Source organism: Eutrigla gurnardus (genome assembly GCF_963514095.1).
Source record: "Eutrigla gurnardus genome assembly, chromosome: 16".
In the NCBI taxonomy this organism is placed as follows: Eukaryota; Metazoa; Chordata; class Actinopteri; order Perciformes; family Triglidae; genus Eutrigla; species Eutrigla gurnardus.
Window position 1 is genome coordinate 20,324,243 of NC_139927.1, and position 14,248 is coordinate 20,338,490.

The 14,248-nt window shown below is 42.8% G+C and overlaps 1 protein-coding gene across 1 annotated transcript; it reads right to left on the bottom strand.

Moving 5' to 3' along the window:
• Positions 1–467: 467 nt before the first annotated feature.
• Positions 468–2,886, bottom strand: LOC311026907 (kelch repeat and BTB domain-containing protein 11-like). The gene has a single exon (XM_084030629.1). The coding sequence runs from the start codon at positions 2,493–2,495 to the stop codon at positions 1,338–1,340; it is 1,158 nt and encodes a 385-aa protein (XP_083886755.1). The 5' UTR covers positions 2,496–2,886; the 3' UTR covers positions 468–1,337.
• Between the last annotated feature and the right edge of the window lie 11,362 nt (positions 2,887–14,248).

Genomic DNA, 14,248 nt, shown 5'->3' on the forward strand with positions numbered 1-14,248 from the left:
GACTGATGGGGATGATGATGTGATGTCACACTTCAGAGGGTGATGTCATGTCCAGGTCACTCTGAGTGTGTTTGTTTGACATGTTTGAGGAAGGTCGGGCAGGTGGGGTTTAAATTTCTACAGCTTTTAAAGACTGTGTGTGTGTGTGTGTGTGTGTGTGTGTGTGTGTGTGTGTGTGTGTGTGTGTGTGTGTGTATGTGTGTATGTGTGTGTGTCAGCTCTCTGTTTGCCATCTTAAGGTCCATAAAGTCCATGTGTTAACAGTCAGCAGTGAACAAACTGGACGTTGTTCTCAATGACCAAAATAAAATACAGAACCTGAGAACTGCAACGAAACCACTGGAAAACATTTCAATGTGACGTAAATAATACAGAAATATAATAATAATAATAATAATAATATTAATCATCATAATAATCATAATCAAGATAAGAATAATACATCATAATAAATAATCAGTCAAAGGTTGAGTTTAATAAGTTTAATCTGTGCAGTCTGAATGACTCCTTCAAAGTATTTTTTATTTTGGTTTCCATCGTCTGTTTGTTAAAACCACAAACTCTGTTACAATGCATGCTGGGAAGAGCTGATTATGTTTCTTTAAACAGGCAACTTAATGAGAGTCAGCAGTTCAGCATTTCATGTCTAAAGAATTTTTAGTTCTAAATTAACTTAAAGTAAAAGGTTTTATCATCACAAATTAATTTCCCTAGTTTTCTGGCCATTTATGTGTCTGGACTGTTTTTCTAGTTGAATTATCAGTTATTTTCTTAATGTTTGAGAACAAATTTGAAATAGTTTGACCAAAAAAAGGTTAATCAGCTGAGAAGGTTTGCCTGATCACTTGATTCTGTATTGGTATACTCACTATACTGTCTAGGTAGTTCTGGAGCTTCCGGTCGTGATCTTCATCGGGAGTGAGCACTTAATTATGAATTAAAATGAACCCTGTTATGTTTATTATTTTATATTCTTTTCTGAAAATATTCATCTTCCAGTTGTTGAAATGACGAAACTTTATGATGAACTGTATTAGGCTTTGTGAAGCTGCAGATGTTTTACCATTCAGTTCTGATAAATATTAAACCGTGTGATGTTGATCTGTTGTCCTGATAATCAGATACATAAGGAGTGGAACATCTCAGCTTCTGAACTAAACTGCATTTAAAACTCACTTCAAACATTCATTCACGTCTACCAGGTTTACAGTCACATGTCTGTTTCATGCAGCAACAAGTGAACCATGATGTGGAAGTTTTGGTCAAATCAGAAGTTAAAGAAAAAGGCACAGCTGTATAATTTTAAAGTCCCGGTCCAGGACTGAGGAGGAACCGCATCAGTCGTCCCGGTTCAGAGAGAGGACGAAGGGCACCAGAGCTCCTCTGGTTTGTGCGGGGGAGGGCAGGACCTCCGGCAGGAAGCCCTCCCGCTCCTCGCGAACCTCGAACTGCAGCGTCTGGCTCCGGTTGACGCAGTAGATCCGGTCCCCGAGCACCGCGCAGCGGAACGGCAGTGGGTTGTGGAGCGGGAAGGACGCGCCGCCGTGCCACACCTTCACCACCGTGTTGTACTTGAACACGCTCACCCCCGCGCGCTCCCGGTCCACGTCGAAGCGGTACACGAGGCTGCGGTGCGCCACCATGTCCGTGGACCGCCGCCGGCTCTCGTTGAACGGACACTCCTCCCACTCGTCCCGGCGGGAGTCGTAGCGCAGCAGCCGGTAGAAGAGCGAGCCGCCGGACACGAACAGCTCCCCGCCGCAGGACGTCGCCTCGTGCGCAACGGCGAAGGAGCCTTTGGGCAGCGGGGCTACCAGAGTCCATCGGTCCGCCCGCGGGTCGTAGCGCTCCACCGTGAACAGACACTCCCCCCCGATGGCGTACAGGTGTCCGTCCATGGACACCAGTCTGAGCTGGCAGCGGGGCTGGCTCAGCGGGCGGGTCTGGCTCCAGAGGCCGGTCAGCGGGTTGTAGCAGAAGACCCGGTCCGACGCTTTGGCGCGGCCGATCCCCCCTGCCACGAACAGGTAGTTGTACATGGTACACATCCCGGTGCCTTTAGCCGGGATCTCCTCCGGCAGGCTGGTCAGCGCCTCCCATTGCTGCCGCTCCGGGTGCAGCATCAGCACCCGCCGGGGGTTGGGGTCCTCCAGCGGGCTCTGCGGCCGGCTGTTCTCTCGGCTCCCTCCGCGGTCGCACACCTCGCTGATCTCGGCCACCGCCAGCACCTTGGTCCCCTCCATCCTCCGGGCCAGGATGTGCTCCCTCTCCACGGCTGTCAGCCGGCCGTACACACCGGGAGTCCGGAGCACCTCCAGGTAGTGGTCGCTCATGTAGCGGTAGACCCGGTCCTTCACGCCCTCCGCGCCCTCCCTCTTGGCTTTTGTCAGCAGTTTGTAGCAGTTTTCTGCGCTGATCGGGTTCGACATGTCTGCAGCTGTTGAGCCGAGCCGAGAACAAAGATCCCCGGTGGATCTCTCCTCCCTGGCCTCCATTTGTTCCGGGTTGGATGCGGATCAGATCGATCCCGGTCCCGTCTGATACAATTATGCGTCTGGAGATCCAGACTTCTTTCTCTCCACAGTTGACGCCCCTTTTACTCCTCCTTTATTCTTCAAGTTTTCCTCATTCCTCCTCCTCACACACGAACCGGATCCGTCTCTCGTTCCGCTCCTCCAGCGGGGCGCAGGGGCGGATGAAGCCTGGATTCTCCGCCTGCTGTCCGGGGAGGTTTGCTGCGTCTCCCCGCCGCAGAGCCCGGAGGTGTCTGGGCACAAAGGCGTCCAGTGAACGTGTGGCTCTCCCTCCTCCTCCCCCGCCTCCAGCCCCACACTGGACTCTTGTTCTGTGTGTGAACGAGAACAATGAGTCTGCAGAACCACCGGTGGTCCCTGAACCTGCAGAACAAAGACAGTCCAACACACACCGCGTCCATTAGTCCTGCACCACCCAAGATAAATACAGTATTATGGTTGTTTATTATGATATGCTTCTTTGTTTATTACGTTAAAGGCTGGTAGTCTATAATAAAACATAATCATTTATTAGGTGTTTAATAATCTGAATCTGTAAGTAGGCCTAACTGTAGTAGGCTACAGTAAAATATACTACAATATTTACCTTTGAAGTAACCCCACCCAGTGAACAGGATAAGTGGTTGATGATGGATGGATGGTATGAATATAGGCTGAATGAATGTACAATGATGGGCACAGTGTTTAAATAATGACTCCGGGTGGGAACATGAGCAGTGGGGTAACTGTTATTTAACACACAGGGGATAAGATTGATATATCCTAGATCTTAGCCTGGTCTGGAGGCAGGCTAGCTCCACAGGATAAATCTCCATAGTAACTGATGCCATAAAATATGCCTGACATCAGCCAGGATGACTGGGATCTAATCCGCTATCTAGGTTTTGTGCAGTAGCCCTCAGAACCTGTACCGGTAGCCCTGTTCAGTAAAGCCTCCATGCGTATGTCTCCTCTGTCCTCAGTCATCTCGTCTCGTCACTACTTCCTTAGTATGGTGTCAGTCTTCAGCAGGATGCTGACCACCTCATGGCTGCTGCTTGTCCTTTTCCAGCTCTGAGCTGTCCGTGGTGCTGATCCTGAACCAGCAGGGATCCGGGAGCTGTCCAGTTTACCATCATGGTCTCACCTCAAACACAATCAACGTTACCAACAAAGACAGTTACAGGATATCACCTTTGTGTACATTTTGATTTGTACCTCATATATATTTTATGTTTGCTCTCTGTTCTACTTGGGAAAAAAATGGAAAAACAACATTTCTGATACATTTCTGATTAATCAATAATAATAATAATAATAATAATAATAATAATAATAATAATAACAATAATAATAATAAACAGATTATTCTTGCTCTCATAATTCAACAACAAGATGAAACGTAAAGTTGAGGAGCGCATAGAGAAAGTATATATATATATATATCGAAACAAAAGGGAAAATAACTATCAAATTAATAAAAGCTGGTGATTATGAGCTAATCAGTAAACTCCTCAGCAACTTGAAAAGCATCATGAAACAAAACTCATATATTCTCAAATAAGAGACGATCAAAGGAGAAAAATCAAATAGTGAAAAACATTTCACTGAAAATTAGATGAATTTCTTAACAAATGGCTCCATCTAGTGTCAAAACCTCAGACTCACATTTATGGTTTATGTTTAAACATAAAGAAAGGTTAAACCTTTATTTACTGAAGTCTTTGTCTGTTAACATTTGAAGTCTTTGTCTGTTAACATTTGTTCTGCATGGTCAACACAGCAAAGTCAAGATTCAATACTCTGTTATATAGAATCAAATATAATATGATACAATGACTGAGAATACAATGGATCACAAATAGATTTAAAGTATTGTTTTTCAATTGACTATCTACTGGTACACTGGTAACCTAATCTTGTCTTTGTCTCTGTCTTTCAGTTTCAAGAAGACGTTGAGACTTCAGACCGCTGCAGACCGAAGGAGGATTCCTGTCAGACGAGCTGAAATTAGACAAGCTGCAGGACGGGAGACACGTTTCTCATCTGCACGAAAATATCCCTTTTATTATTATATTTAACTTAACATTTTTTTATTTTTTTATTATCTGTTTTATTTATTTATTTTAACATTATTTTTTCCTGCATTTTTTTGTCTATCTGGTGTCTTCTTCATGCTTTCAAACTTTCAAAAGCAATTCATAAATCTGACACATTATTGAAACATGATGACATATAATAGTCATCATGTTGAAATAATGTGACATCTGGACTGAATTCCAGGTTTAACAAACTCAGACCTGCTTTCTGGAATACACCCATCAGAGATGTTCACACACAAAAAAAATAAAAAAATAGCAACAACAACCAACCAAACGCATCAAACCTCTAGCATTCAATCTGTTTGCTCCACTAACACAAACACATCCAGTCAGAACAGAAGGATTCTGGGTAATTAAATCAGAAAGCTGTTAATGTCTCAACATAAGAAAAAAAAAATTACCTGTGTGTGTGTGTGTGTGTGTGTGTGTGTGTGTGTGTGTGTGTGACATACTAAACTATATGTTTGGGAGCTGGGCCACTTTGCTGTGAGGTGACGGTGCTAACCACTACACCACCAGGTCAGAATACTGTATTTATACTTTATATAGTGTATGAAAATAAGTTTAGTATTTCAAACAAGGCATAAAAAGAACTGGCCGTGAATCCCCCAACATATTGCCCTGGTAGTTTGTATGCACGTGTCCCACCATGAGCTCCGGGTATATTATGGAAGGTTGTTTACGCCTGGCCCACGCTCCCACCACCATTAATGTGGACCGATGACGACTTAAGGCCTGTTTTAGAGGGGCTGAGCTACCCTAAATTCTTCCCAAATAATTTGGCTTTATCTTTAGAATAATCTCATAACAGCATAAAGTTTTAGGATTATAGCATCATAGTCTGTAGAAAGAATATACTTTAGAAAGAAGCATTTCTGTAAAGCCTATTTATCTTTTTTCTTCTTTTTTTTTTTTTTTTACAGACACTCATATCCTCATTTTGCTGGAATAAATACAGAGTAAATACATACAAAAATAGTTATTAAAGTTTATATTCCACTGTGACATTTAAAACCAGTCGGTTTATTCTACTGTATACTTTATGACAGAAACATTACTGAGCAGAATCACACACAAGACGATGGCATTGGCCTTCAAGGCCACCAATGGAACGCCACCCATCTACCTTCAAACACTGGTCAAACCTCACGCCCCGAAGCGAGCACTTCACTCCTCTACTTCAGCTGGCTGGCTGGTACCACCATCGCTGAAATCAAACAAATGTCGCTCAGCAAAGTCCAGACTCTTCTCTGTTCTGGTCCTCAGTGGTGGAACGAACTCCCGACCAATGTCAGGACAGCAGAGTCATTTGCCATCTTCTGAAAAGGGCTCAAGACTCACCTGTTCAGACTTCACCTCGACTCTACACAGCATGACCCACTAACACCCCCCCATGTGCCTATAGCACTCTGATCATAGCACTGTTGTTCTTAAGGTATGTTTGCTGAACAGCTACTATGACTCAGGCGAGGACCTTAACACTTGTTTCTATTTTTACCTCTTACTTTATCGGCAATGATATATCGTGGTTTCTTTCTTTTGACAAATGTACTTATTGTAAGTCACTTTGGACAAAAGGGTCTGCTAAATGCCCTTAATGTAAATGTAAATGAAGATTGACTTCTTCACTGGTTGTTGTGTAGTATACAGTAGTAAAAAGATCTTAGTGAAGTCCCTGATGTGGACCGCTGCACGCTCTCATCCTCCTCCACCAAATCTGTCAGATGAGGCATGTGATGAGCAGCTGCAGTCTTTCATGATGAGGATATTAATGTGGACAGTATTGCTGATTGTGTGACTGATGTATCTTAACTTCTGTGTTGACTTGATTATCTCTTGAAAACCATCACGTTTCCCAAATCACAACCGCTGGGTAACGAGAGACCTCAAGGCTGCTATTAATAACAAAGTAGCCTTTAACATGGGGATGAGGAGTTAAACGAGGAGGAAGGATAACGTTGAGGGGAAACTTCAGCAGTGACACCAGTGTGTGGGCTGGGGCCCGACCTCTGCTCGGTTCTGCTTCGTTGCCAGGTTTGATGAACGTGACTTCTCTACTGAACATGAATCAGCCCGCTCAATAATCTCCCTAAGGAGGTCTGATAGTGACCCCAGCCCCCCTGTTTACAGTCATCTCTGATGAGGTCTGCTCCCAGCTGGGGAGGATCAGAGCAAACAAGGCTCCTGGTCTGGAATGAGGTCTCGCCACGACCCCCTTAGTGTGTGCAGAACAACTCAATGATGTGCTGCAGTTTATTTTCCCTCTTTCTCTCAGAAAAAAGCAAGAAAAGCTGTTATGCCCATAGCTGTCACTTCTCCGCTGATGAAATGTTTGGAAAGAGTTGTCTTTGGGCGTTTAGCAGCAAGGGCTCTGTGGACCGAGATGCACTCCAGTTTCATGCTTTACTGTATGTGCTACACAGAGTCCACAGGTCAGACAGAAACAAGATGAATACATCCATAAAGAAGGCAAGACCCGTGATGGGTTTGACCCCTGACCCAGTAGAACCGGGTCCCAGCAAGAGGACCACCATATACGATGTCTTTAGTGAGCTGAGGAGCTCATTAAGTGACAGACTTGTTATGCTGAGGTCCTCTTCAGGGAGATTTAAGAAGTGCTTAGTAGCTGCTGCAGTGAAGTACTGCACAACATACTGTTTTTACACTATAAAACACATTTTTTTACACTGTAAAATACTGTTTTTACACCGTAAAATACTGTTTTTGCTCTATAAAACACATATTTACACTGTAAAATACGGTTTATCCACTGTAAAATACTGTTTATACACTATATAATCCTGTTTTTACACTATAAAACACTCCTCATGCATAATAATTTGCGACACATCCCCACACACATGTGCTTACAACTACTATAACTACTACTAAAACTACAACAACTACTACTACAACAACAACAACTACTACTACAACAACTACAACTACTACAACACGGGTTCTCAGGCTTTTGATGTTGAGTGCCCATTTAGGGAGGCAGCATATGAGTGTCACACAAGATAAGATTACTATATTTATATACATTCTTCTCATTTACTGTATATAGCGTACTATAGGATAACCTTTTTGATAAAATGTCATTCCACAATACCTTTTTCTTTTTTTTTTGACACACTATAAACAAATATATTTTTTATTATGGCATTTTATGGCATGATAAATTATTATATTTGTATGTCGACAGTTGTCTAGCTATGGCATTTTTTATGACATACCATACCATGATATTTATGCATACTAAATAAATGCATTCAGCCCAGATAGAGCTTACAGTGCAAAATACATATAATTAAGATTAAACTGATTATATTCACAACAATTATATAACGTGTTGATAAAATGGGAATATACGAAAGAAAAATTAAAAGAAATTATCCTGAAATTAAAAGAAAATACCACAAAATTGTAAGAGGAATGTCTTTATTCTTTGAATTTTGGTGGATGGAATAAAATAAAATGAATAACTCCTGTTGCTGGAACATAGCTATGTTCATTTATTTTCTGACTGGAAGTCACTTAAGTATGTATGGAGTCACTCGGGAACGCACCATTGTCAGGTGTCAATTTGTTTTTTTAGCACCTCAAGTAATCAGAAATGAGATTTACTATGAAAACTGTCATTGATACTGTAAAAACACTCAATTTTGTGTCTGTATCAGAGATGTCTTAATCTCAAATGTGCAATCATTTTCAGGAATTATTCATTGCATTTGTTTTCCAGCAACAAACAAATAAAAAATTAATCTCAAAATTAGTAAAAAAAAAATCTGCAGATAACAAAGCTTGTTTTCTGAATTAATAATTAAGTCATGAACTCAAGATAATGTTACTTCAATTGCGTCTGTTCTGTTCCTTACAGCAATGAGGTCAGACCATAGACTGTATAAGGAGTGGACGTATCCATGGTAATGTCACCCGTTGGTTTGTGGACTACGGTTTTAAAGCCTTGAGTTCATCATTTTACCCATCACCTTCTTGGACTTTTTGCAACCAGTGAAGGAAGTGACCATATTTGGACTGTGGAGGACCGACGGGTGGATCTGATGAACACAAGCAGCAGAGCATGTGGATTCTGGTGTGAAGCTGCTAACAAAGTTAGCTTCATAATTCAAGGTCAACTTAACAGCTAAGTGTTAAAGTCCTCTTAGTAGCTAACTGTGTTGGTAGCATGGTAGTGACCTGCCAATCAGCAGGTAAGCCCGCCCCTAAAGCATCCCCCACTTCCTGTTGGACTCTAAATGGAGATTGTGTCAAAAATAGATTTCCTGAGAATCATCAGGATGGAGGTCGCTCTCTGCTCAAACCTGATGTTTTCTTCACTGTGAAGAAGAATGGATGAGCAGTGGGACACGACGAGGCTGTTTTCACATCCCCCCTCTGGAGAAGCTTGCTTACCTTGAATGGAAACTATTTCTACATTCACAGATTCTGCACTTTCCAACGAGGGAGGAGTAGAAGTTATTTCTCTAATGTATTGATTTTACTTTCGTGGAACAACCATATCAGACACACATTTTTTATTATTCAAAGTATTTACATACGCGTCCAAAGACTTACACACAAGCATCCGTCAATACTGTGAAAAAATGGAAATTTGTCTTTACTCAACACACAGACACACACACAAACACCAGTAGGTGGCACTGTTGTGTCACGGGAACAGTGCGAGGCTTCCTGCACCTTGCCATTGTTCACTCAGCTCTCTACTCATTTGAGTTTGTAATTTAGACCAAAATTAAAGCACAGCCGCTCCTCTATCCACTGCTCTACTTTACACATCAAAGTCAAATGAGCTGAATGCTTGGAAGGTCATGGAAAGCCTCTCTCCTCTCTCATCTCTTATCATGTGTGTTAGCTGCGCCACAGTCTCGGCCAGGGAAAACACATTAAAGGCGGGGGGGGGGGGGGGGGGGGTCTGCCCAAAAAGAGTCTTTCTTTCCTTCAGTGTAATCAACTTGGACAGTGGAAGCAGGCGCAAACAAAAAAAAAAGTGAGAGCCAAAGCTTTTATTTATCTCTGTGAAGGGGGAAAAAAAAAACATGGGCTTCTATCTCAGATTAGCACCTATTTGTTGTGGCAATCGCAGAGAGATTCTGTGGAGTGTTTATTTGCACACATCTCCAAGATAACAGTGGGGATGGGTTTAAAACTCTGTTTCGGGGTGTAACAGGCGCCCCAGGAGCCGGGACCCAAATCCATGCAGGCTTTACCAACGTGCCCCATAAGCATCGATAAAAACACGCCAGCGAACGTCTGGGTGTAACCTCGTTAAACGTGCATCAAAGCCACCACAGAAGAAGAGGCAGGAGCCAGGCTGACAGAAGGAGGCTGCATCAAACACAAACAATAAGGGAAGCGTAATGTTTATTATTTGCGTTGGCCGTGCCACCAGTGTGCAGCTCTTTCATGTTGAAGCCTCTGTTGTGATAAACTCACGAGAAAGTGAAGTAAAGCGTTCTTTTCATTGCGGCAACTGATGAGTCCAAAAGCAGGATCCACGCTGACCCGCGTGTCTGCGCCTACTCGTCTGCCGCCATCCTGACTGGCGATGGCTGACAACGCCGTGTGTTTGAACGCGTTGTTCGGCGCCGTGACCCTGAACTCTTAGTGCGTCGACGCTGTTGACAAATAGGATTAGACGAAGCACGTTTCAGCGGGTAACATCTCCATCTCCGTTGTGCTGCATCAAACCAGGTCAGTGGTGAGACAGCAGCTGCGTTTCATTATTATTCCCCCCGTCATATCACATCAAGCCGACACGATCACACTACGCTCCGTTCTTCATACACGTGATGTTTTTACACCTGTAGCTCTAAGGTGTGTGGCAATGTGAGGCTGATCCATCACATGTAATGCATGGTGAAATGGCTGCTGGCCTGTTAGGGACGCACGCACACACACACACACACACACACACACACACACACACACACACACACACACACACACACACACACACCACCTACGACCTGTCTGATCGAGGCAATCAGTAAAGAGTTACAGGATCATAAAATATACACTGCAGGTGTTGACAGAAGCAGCCCAAATAATCTTCCCCGGAGTGTTGTCATGTGCATCGCTGTGACTGCAGAGCTGAGACTCCTGTTGAATTATTTGTTAAGATTACACTTTGGAGAATATCATCAGGCAGTCATAGAAGGGAACTTGGAGGACTGATTCAAGCACACAAAACAGCAGGCAGATTAGAGAGGTGGTAAATAATCAGAGTTAAAACTGTATGATGAATAACGATAAACTTACCTGAGCAAAGAAACAGTGTAAACATTTCCAATGATTCGTTTCTGGATTCCTTTTTGCATACTGACATTTTCTTAATCATGTGTTTCTGATCAAGCGAAATGGGACGCAGTATCTTTACTTCATTATTATGCAAGTACAGTATTAGTACATCAAGTGATAGTATTTTCATGCTATTACTTTTGCAACATTAGTGAGGACATCCATATTATACCATGTTAGTTAACAGCGTTCATGGATGCCACCAGGGGTGTCAAAAGTACATCCTTTACTCAAGTAGAAGTACAGATACTTCAAATAGAATCTGGTAAAAGTAGTACTGATTAAACTTCTTTACTCAAGTAAAAGTGAAAAATTACTGGCTCTGAAATGTACAAAGTAAAAAATTTCACTTTGAAAATATTTCTACTGGCATGTTTTTTTTTTCAAGGCTGAATCTCACAACAAATTAATATGAAAAAGAATAATTTATAATTCCCCTCAAATGCATAAAAAAATAAAATAATGAACCTGTTTTGAAAATGTAAGAAGTAGAAGTACAGCTATTTGTCTTAAAATGTATGGAGGTAATGTCAAAGATTGTAAGAAACATAAAGCAAACTCAAGTAAAGTACAGAAAATGGAAAATTCTACTTCTGTACAGTAACAAAGTATTTGTACTTTGTTGCCTCCCACCTCTTGATGTCAGCCAACTGTGAACTGATACATGTTGCAGTATTGGATTACATATCCTCTAATTTACGACTGTTTAAGATCAATTAGCTACCAGCTATTACATGCAAATGTTTCTGTAAATATTGACGTGAATGAACCCAAAAACCTCATAGTTTATGATATTTCCATCCTCACTTAGTTGTGTGATTTCACGGTATAAGGACACTAATTGTGTTTGTTTAGTAACATTGTTTTATGGTTTAATTTGTCTTATGAGAAACAAGTAGACATACTGGGCCCTAGTTTCGTGGCGCAGCGCAGGGTGGCGGAGCCGGCGCAATGCAAGTTTCGACCCGCGCAGCCTTGCGCACCGTCAGTTTGGCAGTTTGGTGGATCGCCTGCGCCAAGATGGGTGTGGCGGCGCAGCAGGGGGAGGCGTCACAGATTCAGCTTGGCGTAGCGGAAGTTTCGTGTCAAAAAGCCTCGCCGAGACTGCGCTGAAAGCTCGCCAGCTCCAACCTGGTCTACTCTCGGCGCAAGGCGCAAGGCGTAAATAAAGTCCATTCATTCAATGCGAATCACAGCTGGCGGAGTGGAAGTTTGGCTGACGGCGCGCAGTGCGCACACGTCACCGAGACCTCACAGGCAGGTTTCCACAGTTCCAGGCACATTTAAATGCAATAAATAATCACAACAAACACTATTTAATGCAACTAATTGAATCAACACGTGAATTTATATCTATATAGATTGTCCCGTCACATCTGACGTCAGATCAAAGGCGGATGGCACGCATAACGGAAACTCAGCCTCTTGGACCAAAACATCTCCCTCTCTCTCTCCTGTTTTTTTATAATATCGCCATTGTTATTATTATGATACGCGCGCACAGCGCGTGATGCGCGTGGTGGGAGCGGCGGCGCTGCTTCTGTCATCAGGTTGTCAAGTGACGGAACTTGCACTGAACCTCCCCTAACGCATTAAAGGAGAGGAGAGGAGCTCATTTGATTGGTGAAGATCTGAATCGGTTGTATTAATCCCAGTCCACGCCTCGTCTCCTCCTCGTCTCCCACTCACGCCTTCTTCTCCTCCCTCTTTCCCACTTGCGCCGGTGGGCGAGACGGGAGGTGTGCCTGCGCGAGCCTGCGCGGTGCACGAAACTTGCAAAGTCCAGGCGGACACACCCCGTCGGCGTGGCGCAGGTGCGCTGAAAGCTGACTGGTGCCTGGTCTACGAAACTAGGGCCCACTGTGTTAATCCATCATTACAACCTGATGGAATAACTGGATTCCTTCATTTCTTTATGAAAAAGAATGAATGAAGTTGAGTATTGATGGTTCAATATTCACTCTTGTGCTTGTCGTGTCTTCGAGACCTCATCCACAGATGGCATTTCTAACTGCATGGATAGCCACGACCACTATGACTTATGGATGTGGATTGTGTAACTGCTTAGAATATGATGATTTTTTTAAAGAAATATGTTGTGTCTGTTGTGAATTAAACACCAAACCTTTTGCTCCAGATTGCACCATTAATTCATAAATTAATGGTGCAATCTGGAGGAAAATGTTTGGTCATTATGTTGCTCTTCCTGTCATAAAAATGATAATTAACAGCAAGGTCATCATGAAGCAATGAAGTATTCCAATCAAGAACACAGTATGATGCACCATGTTATCAGAGAAGACACAAACTAGTAACTAGTATGTCAAATAAAAATTAAATATCTAATACCTGACATTTGGGTGTATGTTAATGACCCAGGGTCATTACACAGTGTGGTGTTGTCTGTTACAGAATTCAGTGTATAAATTGATTGTCATCATTTATAGATCATAATTTGTAGATTATGTTTTATTAAACATGCAGACATACAGATCATAATTACAAAAAACGGTTCTCGTTTGCAACTTGAACGGTGGTTTCCTGGGTGAAAGTCCTGTGTTTGTCATGGACATCATCTTGGAAACCATCATGGACATTGTCATGAAGATTCTCATGACTGCTGTGGACAGCGTTGGTCTTTATAGTAGGTCACCTGACTTTTATCTTTGCTGAGCATCTATATGGGTTTGTATTGAAGTTAATTACAGACGATGAAGAGTATGTGTCAGTATCAAGTGCAGAGAGACGTGACACAGCATTGGTATATGATGACCTGGAAATGAGACCAGACTGAACGGTGCCAGAGAATGGAGACCCCCAACCTCCCCGGAGGTGACTGAAACATGAGAATAATAGGCGTATCCAAACACCGGCATAACGACAACACAAAAGAACAGAACAGTCTGACAACCATGATATGATTTTACATGAACAATTTACTATCAGATAAAAGCAGAACATCTCAGTCAAACTAATCTTGACGGAACTTATGAGTGAACATTGCTGCTGTCATGTGCAAACTTAATTGTGACACAATACTTTCATTTCCATGTTACCAGAAGAACATCTCAGTCAAAGTAATGAAAATCATCTCGTGACCCCCCCTCAGTGTCTCCCAACCCCCACTTTGGGAACCTCTGATCTACATGATATATTAATACACAGTGGTTCTCAATTCACACACATGGATTCAGGATTAACGTGCTGTCTTGTTATTGGCTTAACACCAGATACTTCCTCAGTCTGGTGTTTTGTATCTGAGGTGGGATTTACCCTTTTCTTAGTTGTTGGGGGGGGGGGGGGGGGGGGGCA